The 20,668-nt window shown below is 46.2% G+C and overlaps 1 protein-coding gene across 1 annotated transcript; it reads left to right on the top strand.

Annotated features, from left to right (window-relative positions):
- The first annotated feature begins 3,276 nt into the window (after nucleotides 1-3,276).
- Nucleotides 3,277-19,645, top strand: LOC115656009 (heme-binding protein 2-like). The gene is made up of 5 exons (XM_030572184.1): nucleotides 3,277-4,631; nucleotides 13,620-13,704; nucleotides 14,231-14,366; nucleotides 15,011-15,176; nucleotides 15,876-19,645. Exons 2-5 carry the CDS (start codon nucleotides 13,630-13,632, stop codon nucleotides 16,048-16,050), a joined length of 552 nt encoding a protein of 183 aa, XP_030428044.1. The 5' UTR covers nucleotides 3,277-4,631; nucleotides 13,620-13,629; the 3' UTR covers nucleotides 16,051-19,645.
- The last annotated feature ends 1,023 nt before the right edge of the window (nucleotides 19,646-20,668 follow it).

Consider the following 20,668-nt stretch of genomic DNA (forward strand, 5'->3'; position numbering starts at 1 on the left):
GTGTCTCACTGCCATCACCCAGCCATGCTAGAGACTATTCGGGTTTCGGCCGAGCAGCATTACAATCAGTATGCCAATGAACTCCGAACACTCCACCTGCACAACTGCTTGGGAGTCACCTACATTTGAATGGACATGAGCAAGCACACAAAGAATTAAAAGCGGTTAGTAACCTCCCGTAACTGTTATTCTTTGAGATGTGTTGCTCATGTGCATTCCAAAACCCACCCTGCCTGCCCCTCTGTCAGAGTTAGCCAGCAAGAAGGAACTGAGAGGATGGTGGGTCAGCAGGGCCCTTTATACCAACTCTATGAGGGTGCGACTCCAGGGGGCACCAGAGACAACCTAATGGATATAATTGAGGGAAAACTTTCTGGCGGCAGTGCTCGGGATGATCACACACACCTACATTGGAATGGACGGGAGCAACACATCTCAAAGAACAAGTTACGGAAGGTTAGTAACCGTTTTTTTGTCAGCATCTCTTGCTTTTTGAAAATACCATTTAGTCTGCACGTGCCAATTTAAATTGGAAAGCAAAAGGTGTGTGTATGTGTATATAATTTAGATACTATTAAATAGATTTATAAAACAATAATCTGAGTGTCTAAAGATTTTACAAAGTATCAGAGGGGTAGCCGTGTTAGTCTGTATCCACAAAAGCAACAAGGAGGCCAGTGGCAGCTTCACTCCATGCATCTGAAGAAATGGGTTTTTTACCCACAAACGCTTATGCTCAAATAAATCTGTTAGTCTTTAAGGTGCCACCAGACTCCTCGCTGATTTTACAAACACGCACTTCACCTCTTCTCACTCCCGCCCAGCTGCGGCTGTGTCCTTTTCATGCATGTGAAAAACAAAACGATGAGAAAACAACATCTCTGGAGAACAGTGGTGGTTGTTGTCTGTGCCGTGGCTCCTAAGTTAAGCACAGTTGCTCTTTGTTGGGAATCGCAATGTCAGCTGAGCATGTTGTGGATGGGGAGTTGATTTGTGTTTCTTTGCTTTAGAAAGGATGGGAATTCACAACTGGTTCCGTTTCTGCTAGAATTTCCCACTCCCTTTTAAAGGCAACATCTGTCTGTGCTGGTTGTGACACTAGATTTATATCAGCTGCTACCACCGGCCAATATTGAGGTGGACCAGTGGAAGGTTGCTGTAGTTCTTTCATGGGTTTTATCTACACTAGAGAACATCCTGCATACAGATACTACAGTGATGAAGTGACATAAGAACCTCTGTAGAATAGAACAGTAGCCAATCTAGTGGAATAGCACAGGTGTAAGTACTGTGAGCATGTATTAGCCATGCTGGTTTGGGTGAAGGTCACTTGTAGCTTTGCCCCACATCCACACTAGCATTGTATCATCATCGCAGGTGCACTGCCCTCTGGATAACTGTCCTACAGTTCTTAGCACAGCTCCCCGAAGCAGTGGCTTGTGGAGGAATTCAGACTGGCCTTCAGGGAATTGTGGGAGAGGGGTGAAGTGACCAGATGTCCTGTTCTTTTTGCAGGGTAATCTTGTTTTTCAGCTGTCTTGCAAATTTGGAGCCTTAAAACTGCCCCCTATTGTATACTCGGCGGCTCCTTCTCCCTAGAAGGAGCGCCCTGGGAAACCATTCTCCACAGTCCCTGAGGGCAACAGCGCTTCCAGTGAGCGTGGGGCCCAGGAGTGAAATGAGGTGAATGCAGGGAACAGGTTCCCCATGGAGTAGGTGTGACATATGGGCTCCCCTTCCCCCCCAAAAACTTTGATAATCTGGTTTCCTCAGAGCAGACTTTTTGGCCCTCAGGCCACATTGGGGTTCTGAAATTGTATGGAGGGCCTGTGTAATGTATTAAATTGCTCCCTGTAGGAATGTGCTGTTTACAGTGTACAGTAACTCCTCACTTAACGTTGTAGTTATGTTCCTGAAAAATGTGACTTTAGTTGAAATGATGTTAAGCGAATCCAATTTCCCCATAAGAATTAATGTAAATAGGGGGGATTAGGTTCCAGGGAAAAAAATTTTTGCCAGACAAAAGGCATTATATACATTTTAAACAAGTAATTTAATACAGGTACCATACTATAGTTGGGAGGTGCCCCTGTGTTACACTAATAAAATAATACCAACAGGATCTTATAAGAAGGACAAGGCAAAACACCACGTTTATTGCAAATACAACAGACAGTTGTTACATTTATTCATTCACACAAACACTCACACAGGTTCTGGATTAATCAGTTATAGTTACCAGCCTGGAAGTTGCTCATGACAGAATACTGTCCAGGTATCCTGTCCACGAGAGTGGAGCCGAGTCTGTCAGATGCACACCTGATGCTCCTGGAGGGTGGCAGCAAGTTTTACATAGCAATAAAGTCTCTTTCTGAGAACAGATGCAATCAATGGCTTACAAGTTTTACACAGACAGTAGCTTGTAAATTAACAATAAATCCAAGACATATTTTACTTGGTAATGCTATGAGATTTAAATTATGGGGGAGCAATTATGGGGAATCACATTTATTTCTAATTTAAACCTTCTTTAATATCCCTACGCCTGCCTTACCCTACACAGGCACAGCCCACTGGCACTGGAGATGAGGCAGGTAAGGAGGTTGAAGGTGCTGTAAGCTACGAGAAGCACATTGTGCAGCAGCAGCTTCCTCTACTCTGCAAGCACCGGGGGCGGGAAGCTCAATCCTCAGCCCACCCACTCCCCACTTCCCCCAAACTCCCATCCTTGACCTGCCTCTTCTCCCCTCCTCGCTCTTTACTTCCCACATTCCTCCCCTCTCTTCTAAACACTGCAAGCCAACTGATTGCCCAGGCAGGGGGAAGGCGCGCCAAGTCTTCACTCCTCCCCCGCTCCGTCCTGCCCAGGGCAATCAGCTGGCTTGCGGCATTCAGGAGGCCGGGGAGGGAGAGGGAGCCTGCGCACTGAGTACTCGCTTCTCTCCCCCCCTCCTACCCCCAAAATGCCACACGACAGATGATTCTTGTGGGCAGGAGGTGGGGGAGGAAGGGGAAAGTGCTGATCCATGGGGTCTGCCAGTGGGCAGGAGGGGCATAGGGAGGCTGTTAGCTATGGAGAAAGCAGGCAGCCAAACAACGTAAGAGCGGAGCATTGTACAACTTTAAATGAGCATGTTCCCTAATTGATCAGCAACAGAACAACGTTAACCGGGACCACTTAAAGTGAGGAGTTACTATACTACTTACGGCTGCCAGTCCTGGTGCTCTGAGCGGCATGGTAAGGAGGCAGGGTGCGGGGCGGTTGGATAAGGGGCAGGGAGTCCAGGGGGTCAATCAGGGCACAGGGAAAAGGGGCAGTTGGAAGGGGTGGAGGTTCTGGGGTGTGTGTCCGGGGATGAGAAACAGAGGGGGTTTCACAGTAGAATTCTCGGGAGCAACAGACACTTTTGCCAGAGCTTCCAAAGGTGGCTGGAAAACAGTAGAGATAGGCCCAAGCTGCAAAAATCAGATCCAGGTTTGGATTTCAACACCACAAAACTCAGGCATGTTCAGCTTTAGGGGGTTTGTTTAGACCACTACAAAGCTAGGAGTTATTTGCAAAATTCAGATGAAAGCTGGGATATGAATCATCCCTGGAGTATTTGGCTCTGGGTGTGTCTTGAAACAGATTTTGTTATATAAGGCTCTGGTTTAGACATATGTGTAGAACAGCTTCAATGGGATCCCATAACAGCTTTATGGTAACCCCTTACACAAGCCAGTTGAGGGCTAAGAGAGTCGATTAGTTTAAAAGTCTAGTTTAAAAATATACATCATGGGGGGGAAATTACTTTCAAATTTCAACTGCAATTCATAACTGTGCTAGATACTGAAAATCATAGACTGAAACATTGGAATTATGGTTTATTACAATGATCTATAACCCTCTTAAACCGTTCCTCCTCACCCCCAATTTCCCCCTGATTATGGAGATTTATTAATAAGCCACTTCACTTTGAATGATCCCTTGAAATATGTGTTAACTACTTTTGCTAAATAATTCTTCCACCTCCTCTTTAGCTGTGACATTACATTTCCCAGACCTGAAGAAGAACTCTGTGTAAGCTCAAAAGCACATCTCTGTCACCAACAGAAGTTGATCCAATAAAAGATCTTACTTCTCCCACTTTGTGTCTCTAAATTCAGCTGACACATCCATGAAAGATGGACAAGAACGGTTTGAAAATGCACTGCGGTATACACAGGAGTCTCTCTTACTATCGTGCTTTAGTCAAATCCTTCACAGAGAGAAGTTATTTGTGTCTTTGTCAGAGAGAACATAGAGCCAAATTTACATAAGTGGGCACAGCCAAGTCAATGGAAGTTACACAAGGGTTGGATTTGACCTATGGCCTTGAAACTAATGAGCCAGGTCCCATACCAGGCATACTGCAGATTATTTGGAGTGGGTGTTGGAGACAACCAATGAGAGCAATTGGGGAGAGCATGACTAGAATGTTATGTTTTTCATAATAGCTGTTCTCACCAGTAGGATTGGGGTGGAGTTTGCTGAGAAAGCACAGAAATAAATGCTGAAACACAGCATTGGGAGAGTGCACACAGCTTGGAGAAAGGAACGGGAACATAACAGCTAGAGGGGGAGAAGGACAATAGGGCATAGACTTCAAAATGTAAGTGTCTTATCCAATTTTTCATCCACTTTCTAACAGCAGGTGCCTGTTGAATGGCATGGCCAGGCTGCTCTCCCTCCCCACTGTTGCTGTAAGAAACCCTCTGAGACAGTCCCCAGTGTTTTTCTTCTCCCCCTGACCCTACAGTGAGTGCTGTGAGAGAACAGCCAGCCCGTGTGAGATAGCGCCAGCGAGATGGAGTATGTAAATGGGGCAGACTTGCCTTAAAGCTGGAGAAGAAGTGGAATCCTCAAGAGAAGAAAATAGTTTCTAATCTCCGGTCTAATGGGCAAAGCGAAAGACATATAAACCAGTAACAGAGGGAAACCCCGATAAAGTTTACTGTAGATCTAACTGTAAAGTTGCAACTAACCATAAATGCTGGTGCTGTTGTTCCCGTTTGGAGAACTGTCTGTAAATGCCAGGGCTATTGTTGCATGTGGGAACATACACTGGGCTACAGGACAAAAGAATATCATTATGCTTAGTCATGCTCTGTTCTTTGCATTTCATAAGCAATGTTTACTGTAACTAGCGCACAAAGGTTCCACTTATATTCCGGAATTAACAGCATTGGCCAGAATGTTAGACCATGTGTTGAGTTTTGGGGGCGGGAGGGATGGTGAAGTCTGTGCTAGGGAGAGAGACACTTTCTACTCCAGTGTCCAAGAGAAGTGGCAGCATGCGAGATAATTTCCTTAAGTAATCAGAAATGACTATCTGCTTTTCATGCAAAGAGAAAAGCAGTGCTGAAACCTAGAGAAAGGGGAAGGATGGCAGAGTTACAGCGTCACTGCCATCAAATCAGGAATAGATGAGGGTTAAACCCCCAAATACACTGTCAAGTCTGACCCTGAGCTGATAATATCTGCTTCTGACACATATCTTTGGAATCTGTCACTCTTTTCTTATGCCTTGGTAAACTTGTGTATCATTTATTGTGCCATAGAAGTGTGTGTGTGTATTACAGCTGGATCTTCTTGAATGGCCCCTTTGATAATGTGAAAGTAGAATGAATTATATTGTAAACAGAGAAAGGATTAAAGAAATGCTGTCTGTACCTTTAAGCAAAATTGCTGGAATGCTGCAATCCAGGTGCTAGGAATGCAGATATTAACACAGAACAATTGCTCCATTTAAGGGCAATTGGTGAACTATTAGCCTAAGGCCTGGTCTAGGCTAGGTGTTTAAACCGAATTTAGCAGCATTAAACCGATTTAACTCTGCACCCGTCCACACAACGAGGCCCTTTATATCGATATAAAGGGCTCTTTAAACTGGTTTCTGTACTCCTCCCTGATGAGAGGAGTAGCGCTGAAATTGGTATTGCTATGTCGGTTTAGGGTTAGTGTGGCTGCAAATCGACGGTATTGGCCTCTGGGCAGTATCCCACAGTGCACCATTGTGACCGCTCTGGAAAGCAATCTGAACTCGGATGCACTGGCCAGGTAGACAAGAAAAGCCCCACGAACTTTTGAATTGCATTTCCTGTTTGCCCAGCGTGGAGCTCTGATCAGCATGGGTGGCGATGCAGTCCCAAATCCAAAAAGAGCTCCAGCATGGACCGTACGGGAGATACTAGATCTGATCGCTGTATGGGGAAACAAATCTGTTCTATCTGAGCTCCGTTACAGAAGACAAAATGCCAAAGCATTTGAAAAAAATCTACAGGCTATGATACAGAGTCTACAGCACATTGCTATGTGACAAGCATAACGGAAAGCCAAAGAATCAAATGGACGCTCATGGAGGGAGGGGGGGGGACTGAGGACTCCAGCTATCCCACAGTTCCCAAAAAGTATTTGCATTCTTGGCTGAGCTCCTAATATCTGCAGGGTCAAACACATTGTCCGGGATGGTTCAGGGTATATCTAGTCAATTTATGCCCTTCCCCTCCCCTGTGAAAGAAAAGAGAAAAAAATCATTTCTTTATTTTTTTCAATGTCACCTTATGTCTACTGCATGCTGCTGGTAGACGCGGTGTTGCGGCACTGAATAGCAGCATCCTCTCCCCTCCCATCCCCGGTGGCAGACGGTACACTACAAAAGGACTGATCACTGTCCTCGTCATCCCGTGAGTGCTCCTGGCTGGCCTCAGGTGAGGTCGGCCGGGTGTGCCTGGGTAAAAATAGGAATGACTCCCGGTCATTCCTGGCAGATGGTACAGAATGGCCGGTAACCGTCCTCATCATAGCAAGGGGGGGCTGAGCCCCATCAGCCCCCCTCTTTCATGTCTAAAGAAAAGATTCTATACTGCCTGGACTACCATAGCAGTGGGATGCTGGGCTCCTCTCCCCCTCACCATTTAATGTCCTGCCTGGACTATCATAGCAGCTGGAGGCTGCCTCCCCCTCATTTTATCTCACTAAAAAGTCAGTTTTTCTTATTCCTGCATTCTTTATTACTTCATCACACAAATGGGGGGACACTGCCATGGTAGCCCAGGAGGGCTGGGGGAGAAGGGAAGCAAAGGGTGGGGTTGTTGCAGGGGCACCCCCTAGAATGCCATGCAGCTCATCATTTCTGCGGGATCTGACACGGAGCGGCTGTGCTCTCTGGTTCTCTGATACACTGGCTCTCTAGTACACTTGCCCCATATTCTAGGCAGGACTGACTCTATTTTTAGATAAAACATAAAGGAGGGAATGACCTGGGGAGTCATTCCCATTTTTGTCTTTGCACCCCCAGCTGACCTCAGGGAAGGCCAGCCAGGAGCACCCATGACAGCAGCAGACAGTACAGAACGACTGATAACCGTCATCACTAATTTACAGTGGCACAGCAGACAATACAAAACAACTGGTAACCATCTCTGCTACCTTGCAAAGGCAAATGAATGCTGCTGTGTAGCACTGCAGTACCGCCTCTGTCAGCGGCATCCAGTACACATACGGTGACAGTGACAAAAGGCAAAACGGGCTCCATGGTTGCCATGCTATGGCGTCTGCCAGGGCAATCCAGGGAAAAAGGGCACGAAATGATTGTCTGCCGTTGCTTTCTCGGAGGAAGGAATGAGTGATGACATTTACCCAGAATCACCCACGACACTGTTTTTGCACCATCATGCATTGGGATCTCAACCCAGAATTCCAAGGGGCGGGAGAGACTGCAGGAACTATGGGATAGCTACCGGATAGCTATCCACAGTGCAACGCTCTAGAAATCGATGCTAGCCTCAGTACATGGACGCATATCGCCGAATTATTGTGCTTTATGTGGCCACGTGCACTCGACTTTATACAATCTGTTTTACAAAACCGGTTTATGTAAAATCGGAATAATCCTGTAGTGTAGACGTACCCTTAGATCGATAAGAGTTAGTAAGGAAGTAGGATATGCATGCTGTGCCCCAGGTGAATTTTACTGTTTTGCTTTCTTTGTCCCTTTGTTTAATTCCCGCTCTTTTATCTGTATAAATAAGACTGTTTGGGTCTTGCATGGCTGCTCACATTATCTGGGTGTTATTAGCAGAGCGCTGTGCTAATAAAACAGAGTGGTCTGACAAATCGTGAGTCCTGATTCTAACTTTGATGATAAGCAGCCTGCCTGCAGAACTGAGACGATCCAACTGCATCTGTTTGCTGCCAGGGCATAGATGTCGTGCCTGGCATTCACTGCAGCTAAGTCACAGGAGTTTACAGATGCATCTTGAGGTTTTACTGGCATCAGTGTCTTGCGGTGTGGCTCTCTGATGACTGTTTAAAGCAGCTGTTCTTAATTTAGTAGAAGCTTTTAAATGTTCGAGTGCTCTGTACACTGCTTATTTGAAGGGTAATATGTGAAATCAATATGAATAATTTACTTTTCTACAGCATCTTTCACCCTGAAGGATCCCAGCGGGCTTTACAAACTAATATACAAATTATGTGGGCTCAGCCACCTCTGAGGTGGGACACAGCAGCTGATTATCAGCACACAGCAATGCTACAGAACAGTTTAGGACAGGAAGTATAAATAAACACCATGTCTGTTTAAAGCTAGAGGGGAAATTTAGGGATGGAAAATTAATCAAGAGAGCAGGTGTTCAGTACTTTGTCTCAGCTGAAATACATGACCATCAGTCAGCAGCACAATGTACAGTAGAACCTCAGAGTTATGAACACCTCGGGAATGGAGATTGTTTGTAACCCTGAACAAAGCTTTAACCATCTTAATTTAAATGAAACAAGCACAGAAAGTTTCCTGACCTTGTAAAATCTTTTTTTTTTAATTTTCCCTTTAGTTTGTTCAGTAGCTTACTTTTAACACAGTAATGTACCATAGTTTGCCTTTTTTTTTTTTTTTTTTTTTTTGGTCTGTGCTGCTGCCTGATTGAATATACTTCTGTTCCAAATGAGTTGTGTGGTTGACCAATCGGTTCGTAACTCTAGTGTTCGTGACTCTGAGGTTCTACTGTATTGGTTTGAGCCTCTGAGAATCAAGCTGATTGCCTAATTGGCACATTATTTGTGTTAGTCTCCACCAATGTTTTCCTTTTTGGGGGAATTTATTCTATCAGAGGGCAGAGCTCTGTAGAATATGGTGTAGTGTGGTATTGCCAGTGCAAAGTATTCAAATTATGAGCAAGCCCCTTAAAGATCATGAGATCTTTTTTTTAAAAAGAGTTGTTTTGCTTTGTTTCCAAAAGCTCATGTTTCAGAGGTATTGGTACAGAGGTATTATTAGAATGGTAGATCAATTCATTCCAAAGCATGTTTACTGAGGAATGATACGACACAGCAGGTAATCACATGAGTGCCCAAAATTTTGTTGGCACAATAAGATTGCCAGTGATGCACATACACTAACTATACAGCTAGACCGTCTTAAGCGCCTTGCCAGAGATCAATCTGGGTGGTGCTCAATTTGCAAGGAGACCATATCCCCTGGGGATTTGCCATGATGATAATGAGTAACTGAGTTGCTTGGAGATTTGCCACTTGCCAGACTTTCTGGCTCCATGTGGATCTCATTCAATATGTGGCTTTTCCAAGGGCAGCCACCTTAGTTTCACTGAAGAGGAAAGCAATGTGCATGGGATAGCTCCTATGGCACCAATGCAGCTACCCAGCCTGATGTCAGTGTCGCAGGTTCAGCTGTCCAATAACTCCTTCTGGGCTGAAAGGATTTCAAAGACACGGACAAAACACAATGGGGTAACCCAACAGGCTAGTTGTAAAAACCTGGGACATTCCCGGGTTTCAGGGAAAGGCATCCTTTTTGTGGCCTAAATGGACAGCACACATCAGGCAAGGGAGAAAAGGTAGAGGAGTTGCACTGTACAGTAACTCTTCATTTACTGTCCTCCTGCTTAACGTTGTTTCGAAGTTATGTTGCTGCTCCATTAGGGGACATAAGCATTTAAAGTTGTGGAATGCTCCCTTATAACGTTTTTTGGCTGACTTTACAAGCGAGCATTGCACAAGTTCCTCTTTGCTACCTCCTCCCCATCCCTTCCTCCCTCCCTGTCTCCCTCCCTCCCAGTGCTTCCCCTGCCACCAAACAGCTGTTTGGTGGCGCTTAGGACTGTCTAGGAGGGAGGGAGTAAGCGAGTGGGAAAGCTGCCCCACCCCCTGGCAGGCAGGGCCACCCAGAACACAAGGGCTTTAGGGACTTCAGGGAGAAAAGGGGAAAGTGCCGCTTCTCTCTGGCTGCTGCCTGCTCCTGAGTCCTCTGGACCATGCTCGCAGGGCTGCATTCCGAAAGGGGCTTTAGGGCTGCAGGCCAGGGCCCTAGGGCCCCCTTAGCCCAGGGCCCTGTAGCCCCTAAAGCCCCTGTGTTCCAAGTGGCCCTGCCTGCGGGGGAGGGGGGGCGAGCAGCTCCCAGAATCGTGGCCATGGGGGTGGTGCTGCCCTGCACAGAGCCACCTGCACACCCCCTGCACCAAACAGGAGCAGCCCCTGGTAAGTGCCCTGCACTTCCTGCCTGTCCCATCCCTGAGTCTCCTCCCGCACCCCCACCCTGAACACCCTCCCGCACCCTAACTCCCTTCCAGATCCCGCACCCCCAGCCCTGAGCCCCAGGGGTAAGCCAGGGGCACCTCCCCACCACAGTACAGTACATAACACCTTTTGTCTGCCCCCCAAAAATTTCCTTGGAACCTAACCCCCCGCATTTGCATTAAATCTTGTGGGAAAATTGGATTAGTTTAATATCATTTCACTTAAAGTTGCATTTTTCAGGAACATAACTACAACATTAAGTGAGGAGTTACTGTGTGTAAGAGAACAGTATGATTGCTCAGAGCTCCGGTATGAAACTGGAGAAAAGCCTGTTTGAGAGTCTTTGGGTTAAGTTTAGAGGCGAGAGCAACAAAGGTGATGTCATGGTAGGCATCTGCTATAGACCACCAGACCAGGAGGATGAGGTAGATGAGGCTTTCTTCGGACAACTAACAGAAGTTTCCAGATCACAGGCCCTGGTTTTCATGGGGGACTTCAATCACCCTGATGTCATGTGGGAGAGCAAGACAGCGGTGCACAGACAATCCAGGAAGTTTTTGGAGAGTGTTGGGGACAACTTCCTGGTGCAAGTGCTGGATGAACCAACTAGGGGCTGTACTCCTCTTGACCTGCTGCTCACAAACAGGGAAGAATTGGTAGGGGAAGTAGAAGTGGGTAGCAACCTGAGCAGGAATGATCATGAGCTGGTCAAGTTCAGGATCCTGACAAAAGGAAGAAAGGCGAGCAGCAGAATACGGACTCTGGACTTCAGAAAAGCAGACTTTGACTCCCTCAGGGAACTGGGAGGCTAATATGAGGGGGAAAGGAGTCCAGGAGAGCTGGTTGTGTTTTAAAGAAGCCATATGGAGGACACAGGAACAAATCATCCTGATGTGCAGAAAGAATAGCAAATATGGCAGGCAACCAGCTTGGCTTAACAGAAATCTTTCGTGAGCTTAAATGCAAGAAGCTTACGAGAAGTGGAAACTTGGACAGATGACTAGGGAGCAGTATAAAAATACTGCTTGAGCATGCAGGGGTGAAATCAGGAAAACCAAAGCACAATTGGAGTTGCAGCTAGCAAGGGATGTGAAGGGTAACAAGAAGGGTTTCTACTGGTATGTTAGCAGCAAGAAGGTGGTCAGAGAAAGTGTGGGACCCTTACTGAATGGGGGAGGCAACCTAGTGACAGATGATGTGGAAAAAGCTGAAGTATTCAATGTTTTTTTTGCCTCGGTCTTCACAGACGAGGTCAGCTCCCAGACTGCTGCACTAGGCAGCACAGTATGGGGAGGAGATGAGCAGCCCTCCATCCTGAAAGAACAGGTTAAGGACTATTTAGAAAACCTGAACATGCACAAGCCCATGGGGCCAGATCTAATGCATCTGAGGGTGCTGAGGAAGTTGGCTGATGTGATTGTAGAGCCATTGGCCACTATCTTTGAAAACTCATGGCAATTGGGGGAGGTCCCGGACGATTGGAAAAAGGCAAATATAGTGCCCATCTTTAAAAAAGGGAAATAGGAGAATCCAGGGAACTACAGACCGGTCAACCTCACCTCAGTCCCTGGAAAAATCATGGAGCAGATCCTCAAGGAATCCATTTTGAAGCACCTGGAGAAGAGGAAGGTGATCAGGAACTGTCAACATGGATTCAACAAGGGCAAGTCTTGCCTGACTAACCTGATTGCCTTCTATGATGAGATAACTGGCTCTGTGGATATGGGGAAAGCAGTGGACATGATGTACCTTGACTTTAGCAAAGCTTTTGATATGGTCTTCCACAGTATTCTTGCCAGCAAGTTAAAGGAATATGGATTGGATGAATATACTATAAGATCGATAGAAAACTGGCTAGATCGTCAGGCTCAACAGGTAGTGATCAACTGCTCAATGTCTAGTTGGCAGCCGGTATCAAGCGGAGTGCCCCAGGGGTTGGTCCTGTGGCTGGTTTTGTTCAACATCTTCATTAATGATCTGGATGATGGGATAGATTGCACCCTCAGCAAATTCACAGATGACACTAAGCTGTGGGGAAAGGTAGATACACTGGAGGGTAGGGATAGGGTCCAGAGGGACCTAGACAAATTGGAGGATTGGGCCAAAAGAAATCTGATGAGGTTCAACAAGGACAAGTGCAGAGTCCTGCACTTAGGATGGAAGAATCCCATGCACTGCTACAGACTGGGGCCTGACTGGCTAAGCAGCAGTTCTGCAGAAAAGGACCTGGGGATTACAGTGGACGAGAAGCTGGATATGAGTCAGCAGTATGCCCTTGTTGCCAAGAAGGCTAACGGCATATTGGGCTGCATTAGCAGGAACATTGCCAGCAGATCGAGGGGAGTGATTATTCATCTCTATTCGGCACTGGTGAGGCCACATCTGGAGTATTGTGTCCAGTTTTGCCCCTCCCCCTGCCACTACAGGAAGGATGTGGACAAATCGGAGAGAGTCCAGCAGAGGGCAACAAAAATGATTAGGGGGCTGGGGCACATGACTAATGAGGAGAGGCTGAGGGAACTGGTCTTATTTAGTCTGCAGAAAAGAAGAGTGAGGGGGGATTTGATAGAAGCCTTCGACTACCGAAAGGGCGGTTCCAAAGAGGATGGAGCAAGGCTGTTCTCAGTGATGGCAGATGACAGAACAAGGTCTCAAGTTGCAGTGGGGGAGGTCTAGATTGGATATTAGGAAAAACTACTTCAGTAGGAGAGTGGTGAAGCACTGCAATGGGTTACCAAAGTAGGTGCTGGAATCTCCATCCTTAAAGGTTTTTAAGGCTCGGCTTGACAAAGCCCTGGTGGGATGATTTAGTTGGGGTTGGTCCTGCTTTGAGCAGGGAATTGGACTAGATGACCTCCTGAGGTCTCTTCCAACTCTAATATTCTATGATCTGTCTGTTCCTCCTCCACTCTTGTTGGAAGTGCTCATTCTAGTGGCATTACTAAAAGGCTAGAGATTTTGTGCAGGCCTCAGAAAACCAACTCTAGAAGCCTGAGTTTAGGCAAGAAATCTTGATCCCTTGCACTGTGGCATACTCAGTGCCAATGAACTGTTTTCTGCCTTTCAGCTCAAGAGAGATGATCAAGTCCTTCAAACAGACATTTTTGTCACTGGAGCTGCAGTCACCCAGGTGGAACTCAGCAGAGATCGCGGTAAATGCTAGTTGCTGGGGAGATCTCTATATCAGAAGCTGAGGGGTATTGTTCATGATGAGTAGATCCTTACAGAAATGAACTAATTAGTGCTGTCAGCAAAGAAGCCATGCAATAAGGAAGCTGCCCTGAACATCTGGAGATATAGGACAGTGGCCAAATGTCTTTGGCCTTTCCTATACTAGAAAGGGCTCATGGGTGCAGCTGTCATGGCAAATCCTCCAGTGTAAATGCAGCTCACATAGGCAAGAGAGTGCTTGAGTGGGTAGGGGGAATTGGGCTGGAGCAAATGCCATGGGGGGTGGGAGGGCTGTAATGGTTTGGCAACTGGGGGGTGCCTTGTTAGGGGCATGTGACTTGTTGGGGAAAAGGGTGTGGGAGTGTGTGGCTGCTGAGATGGGCCTGTGAGGGGCACACTCCCAGGGAGGTGATTTGGCAGGAAGGTGGGAGCTGATAGGGACATTTCACTGACCTGGAAATAAAAGCTACACATTCACTAAGCCTTGTAATCTTATATCTGTTTCAGGTGCAAGATTATGAGCTGCGTCACTATGAGATGGCAAAATGGGCTAGCACAGTAATTAAAGGAGAGACACAAAAGGAGGCACTGCACCAGGGCTTCTGGAAACTCTTCTACTACATTCAGGGGAAGAATGAGAAAGGTATGAAGTCACCCAGATTTGGAACAGTCATTGGGAAACTCCTGGATCCAGCCCTCTAATTGTGGGCAGGGCACAAAGGAGACTGAGCTGGGAATAGCAAATGTTTGGGCAGCTCTAGGGGATGGGAAGTACACTAGAAATGTCAGAGATGCTTTCCTGCTCTGGGTGAGTTAATGCATCAGTATTTTTCTTGTCATCCAGGGTGAGCTGCCCTACAGCTGGTGGGGGAGGAATGGGAACTTCAGAATGAGGGAGAAGAGAAGGAAGAGACAAGGAGTCTCTGTCCCTCCAGGAGTGTGTGGGATGGGAGATGGGGAGGATCAGCGGCTGCATGGAGGAAATGGAGATGCTTACCAGGGAAGCATTCACAGGCAGTAAGGAGAAGCACTAATGGGTGAGAGCATCATGATGAGTACTCACATACCATGGGGATGGGCTGCAGTATGAATCCCTGAGTCAAACCTGGTGAAAGGGCTTGTGGCAGGAGTAGGTGGTGCTGCAGGAACACTGCTGCCTCTGCCCCAAGTATTGAAGCCCCTCTTCGACATTGCCCCCGGTGGCTGCAGGTCCCACCGTAGCATTCACTCTCTACCTCTGCTTGTGGCTGGTTTGAGACAGAACCTTTCTTATTCTCATTCTTCCAGAGGTGAAGATTGAGATGACTGTGCCAGTGACGTGCCTGGTGAAATCGGGTTGCCCAGACTTCAAGGTCTCATTCTTTGTGCCATTCGAGCATCAAGACTCCCCGCCACAGCCCACAGATCCAGATGTCTTCATCGAGGAGCGGAAGGGAGAGGCCATCTTTGTCAGGTAGCACCCTCCTGTCTCTCCTTTGGGAGAGGAGATGGATTAAAGCATGCAGAGGGGGCAGCTGCCTGAAGTTTCACCTTTTGCTGTTCAATACCATGTCTGGGAAAGAGAGACCCACCAGAGAGCACCGCATTCCTAACTCCCTCCAAGCACCGCATTCCTAACTCCCTTCATTTGTGAAGCTCAAAAGCTTGTCTTTCACCAACAGAAGTTGGTCCAATAAATAGCTAGCATTGTGTGTCCAGGCAACAATCTGCAAAGCGCCAGTGGGGGCCGTTATATATACACACAGATATGCCTGGTCACACCATCACATGCTGAATGAATCCCTGATAGTAGTTACACATGGGCCTTAGCTACAGGACGTGAAGCCAGATCTCAGACACCTCATAGTTTGAGAGTGTCTGGACCCAGGCTGCTGGTTCAGCCTATTTTAAAGATGAAGCGCCTCCATGAAATTCAGCTCCAGGTCTGGTTTCAGATTTGCCCTCGGTGTGGCTCTGGAGTTCTGGTTTGGGCTACCAGGAGCCAGCTGAACATTTCAGAATTCGGATCCTCCCCCTCTAAAACTTGGGGTATTTGGATTGCAGGGGAAGGGGTTGGTTTGGGCTCATCTCTGACTGCAAGGTTTGTGGTGTTAAAATTCCAACAAAGCCAGTGTTACAAACCAGAGCCCTGGTCTCCATTGTCCTCCCCCAGGTCCTTTGGTGGGTTTGCCTCTCCAGAGAAGTATGCTGAGGAAGCCCAGGCACTGGCCAGAATCCTAAAGAATGTGGGTCAGTCATTCCATGAAGACTTCTATTATACTGCTGGCTATGACAGTCCCTTCAAGCTCTTCAATAGGCACAATGAAGTGTGGTATTTCAAGAAGTAATACGGGAGCATTGGATGAAGACAGACCTTGCTTGTGCCTTTGGCTTCCATGACTTTGGATGTACTGAAGAGAAACTTTACTCATATAGACTTTTGTGTATGTGCTAGCCAGTGTGCAGAGGCCTCCCCGTTCCATTTTACCTAAACTATAGATCAGACACTGGCTTCAAAAACCTGTGTCCCAAATTTCTGTGCTCCTTAACAAATCTTCAAGTACAAAATGCAGAAGGCTGCCTCTGTTTTGATCAATTTTAGAGTCTGTTCAGACCTGCTGCTCTCTCAGGAGTAGCAAGTGTGACTCCAAATCCATTAAACACAGAGAACAGCCATGATGTGAAAGTGTACAAAGTGATTTAGGAGCTTCTGAAAAAGGTAGAAAAAGTCCTCTAAAAGCTGCTGCTCCAACTGCTATAATGTGGGAAGGCAAGGCTATGGTGGTGGACAAAGGCTAGTGCCTTGTCAATAAGGTGTGATGCCACTTTCTTCCAAGTGTAGTCACTGTTATGGATGCCTGTTTCTACCAACCAAGGCTTGTTTTATCCTGTCCTCAGCAGTGGGGCATCTATTTTTGGAGCTGTCCAACAGCAGTTGTTAAACCCTGTTATTTTCAGAGCAGTGACCCAGGCAGGTGGATGCACATTGGAGGAAGTGACTGGTGGTTGGAAGCTACTGGTGCTAGCATTAAATGTACCAGCTTGTACCACTTGTTACCTTTCAGGCTGAAGATGATTAACCCTATTTGCACTTATTATAAAACAGGTGTTCAATACCATACTTTCAGTGTAAATGAATCACTCTAGATGAGGAACTACTGAGATTTTACAGGTGCCAAATCTTTCATTTACACACTAGCCTCTTAATGACTTTTTCTCTTTATAAAATAGTATGGTGTGGACCTTTTGAATGTTATCAGCTGCTGTATTTTAATAGTAAGGATGGCTTTTGTAGAGCGACTTAACCTGTGCAATTATATTTAGAAGCAACAAATAATTAAATGCCTTTTGATCCTGGGCTGTTTTATATGTGAACAGGTGCTGTCAGAAACCACCAGAGGCCAGGGGTGCTGGAATAATTTTTATAGTGGGGGTGGTGAGAGACAGTGAACCAAACAGTAAATCGCCTGTGGGATGGAAACCACTTCAAGTAAGGGGCTGTGAAAGCACCAATGCCTGGCAAAGATCTATTGAAGATATGCTGCATCTCTGCCAGGGCTTGTTGTAAAGCTTCACTCTTGAGGACTGTCAATTTGCAGCAGCCAGGGGGCCTTAGCTAGAGACTTGATCAATATTATAGTAGCAGCTGAATCTGCAAATCAGGGCTCTATTGTGCTAGGTATTGTACAGAGGTCTATGCCAAGGAGTGCTTCAACCAAATCAATTTGTCCACATTAATCAGTTCAATTTTGCTTTAGGCCATAGACATTCTTAACTCAATTCAGATCCACTGCTTTTTCTCACTAAGGGTGGGATGTGAATAGCGGTACCAACTTCTCTGCTAATCACCTCAGGTTCACTGCTATGCCTCTCTATCCCTGTAATAGCAGTGCTAGTGAGGACACCAGCAGCATATACATTTACCAATTGCAGCACACAGCTGGAAGCTTGATGTGGAATGTAACTTTTAAAAAGGTACCCAAATAGTACATATACTCAGGGGTGGCTCCAGGCACCAGCACGCCAAGCGCGTGCCTGGGGCGGCAAGCCACCGGGTGGGCACTCTGCCGGTGGCTGGCATGCCAGCGGAGGGTCTGCTGGTCCTGTGGCTTCAGCGGACCTCCTGCCGAATCCAGGGGATGGGGACCTCCAGCAAGCCGCCAAAGGCAGCCTGCCGTGCTTGGGGTGGCAGAATACCTAGAGCTGCCCCTGCATATGCTGCTACTGAAGTGAGTCAAGCATATCTGTACTTTACCCCCACACATCCACCAAAAGCATGCACCTGAAGTTCTTTAGCCACAGTTAGGTTACACTCAAATGAAACACCACAGGAGTTCAGCACAAAGCCACCAGCTCACTGCTTTGAGAGCATAAGAGCCTCTGTGGCAGAAAACTGAACTAGGCCAGGCAGTAAACTCATGTTCAGCTATTCAGAGTCCAGTTAGATGAGAAGGGTATTTCAACTCAGTGGTTCTAGGACTATTCCTTGAGTCTTAGCAACTTTAGGGCAGGAGCTAAGTGTTTAAAGCTTAAGCCTATTTCCTTTTCAGTCTTTTTCTTTCTGTACTCCAAGTGCTGTACTAAATTGTATGGAAATGTAAATAACCTATCAGTTCCAGACTGACAGAGAGTCTACAGGGTTAGATCTAAAGAGTTTTAAGTTCAGGGTACATTCTATTTTAAGGAAAACCCACACTGAGACCTATTTCACATTAGAGTGTCAAATTTAGCTGTGTTAGGTGGATTTAAAAATGAATGCATCCACATAGCAAACCCCATTCTGTTGACCTAAAGGACTCTGAAAATTGACTTCTGTACTCCTCCCCAGCAAGGGGAGTATCGCTAAAATAACTTTACTGGGTTGAACGGTATTGGCCTTCAGGAGCTATTCCATATTGTTCCTTCGTGACTACTCTAGAGAGCACTTTGAACTCCAATGCACTAGCCAGGTACACAGGAAAAGCCCCAGGAACTTAATTTCATTTCCTGTTTTGTCACCATGGCAAACTCAGCAGCACAGGTGACCATGCAGTCCCCCCAGAATCAGAGTGTAGAATATTTCTACGCTCCCATCATCTGTCCCTAATGTTATCAGATTAGAAGGCAAAGACACACACACACACCCACTCACTAAGACAGGGGTCAGCAACCTTTCAGAAATGCTGTGCCCATTCATTTATTAACTGATTTAATGTTGTGAGGGAACATAACCACCCCCCCCCATCTCATTGGATTGAGCTTTGCAACTGTTTATATGGGATCTTGTCTTGCCACCAAAGCCTTTTGGGAGGTTGCTGTCACTGGTCAGATGTTGTATCAGGGCCCTGATTGAAATAGTAATCTGTCAGTCCCTCTGCAGAGCCCTGCCATTAATATAAGCATCTGTGATTTTAATATATAATATTGTAACAATTATATGCTTTTACCTTTATTAGTTTACACGCCCATGCGAGCTAAATAAAAGCCATGGTTTTAGTTCTCAAAGAAAACTTGTTTATCTGCATACTGTGGCATTGGGTGTGGATAAACTAGATTGAGAAAGTGGGGTATGAAACACTAACAAAAGAGGAACTAGGAGGGGGACAAGGGGTCACTTGAGTGCCAGCTGCTTTAAGCAAAATTAGTATAATTATTGCTTGCTTACAGTAACTGCAAGGTGGAGTTACAAAATGACCAGCTCACCCACTGCCGAAACGCATAAGTGTGGAAATGGCTTGCTCAGTTATAGAATTACTATCTCACCCACTGCCAAAATTCATGATAGGTGTTGAAATAGCTTGCTCAATTATATTTTATGCTAAAGTAAAACATTAGTTTTAACATACTGTGTTAAGCAATATAGCCCAAATATAAATTGTGACATTTTGCAGTTTTAACCTTTATAAGCTTGGTGAAAATTGTAAAGGGCAGAGCAGCCTACCCCTTGCATGGGGTTATGCTGTCTCTCCCTGTATGCATACTTGTAATCGTGTAGTCTTGTTATAACAATAAAGGTGCCTCAGGCTGTCTGATCCAAAATCAACTAGGTGGTGGTCTTTTCCCCCCACAATGTCACATGCCAGTAATACGTTGTAACATTTTTAGATCTTTCTATAAGCCTACAATATATAACTAAACTATTGTTGTAAGTAAAGTAAATAAGTTTAAGAAGCTTCATTTAAAGTTGAATTAAAATGCAGAGCCCCCCAGAAGGGTGGCCAGGACCCAGGCACTGAAATCAGCTCACATGTTGCCTTTGGCACATGTGCCATAGGTTGCCTACCCCTGCCTTAGGACATGTTTTCCAAGCTCATGCAGTCTTCCCACAGTGATGGGGCACAGCTTAATGCATATGGAGGCATAAGTAGCAGGGCTAGGAAAGAATTAAGTGAACACAAAAGAGTGGAGGTAGGGCAATGCTGAGGCTTTGCTCCCCCATTAGCATCTGTTGGAGCTGCAGTAAAGCCCCAACAAAAGCACAGACCCCTGCTGCATCCACTGTACAACCACCTTCCCATGCTCCATAGCCTCCTCACCCAGACAACCCAAGAATGCAGTGGGGGAGGTGCCAGGCACCCAGCCATTCCACTGCAGAGGATAAGCCAAGCAACAGAAAGCTGTCATTCAAACAGTGATTTTTAGTGTGGCTACAATGAGCAATGTGGCCTTTTCTTTCTCTCCTCCCCAGGCTACCTTGTCTGTTTGAATACATGGTTTCAAAACAATAACTATATTTTGAAGGGGGGAAGGGTGGTTGGCTTACAGGGAATTAAAATCAACAAAGAGGGTGGGTTTGCATCAAGAAGAAAAATCAACTGTCACACCAAAGCCTGGCCAGTCATGAAACTGGTTTTCAAAACCTCCCTGGTGTCTGGCACAAAAATGTTTTTTGGCCAGTGCTTTTAAAGAGTGAGTGATGACACATGACATGTGCCCCAAACCACAATGTTTTTGCCCCATTAGACACTGGGAGCTTAATCCAGAATT

This window comes from Gopherus evgoodei, chromosome 8 (assembly GCF_007399415.2).
Source record: "Gopherus evgoodei ecotype Sinaloan lineage chromosome 8, rGopEvg1_v1.p, whole genome shotgun sequence".
NCBI classification, from domain to species: Eukaryota; Metazoa; Chordata; order Testudines; family Testudinidae; genus Gopherus; species Gopherus evgoodei.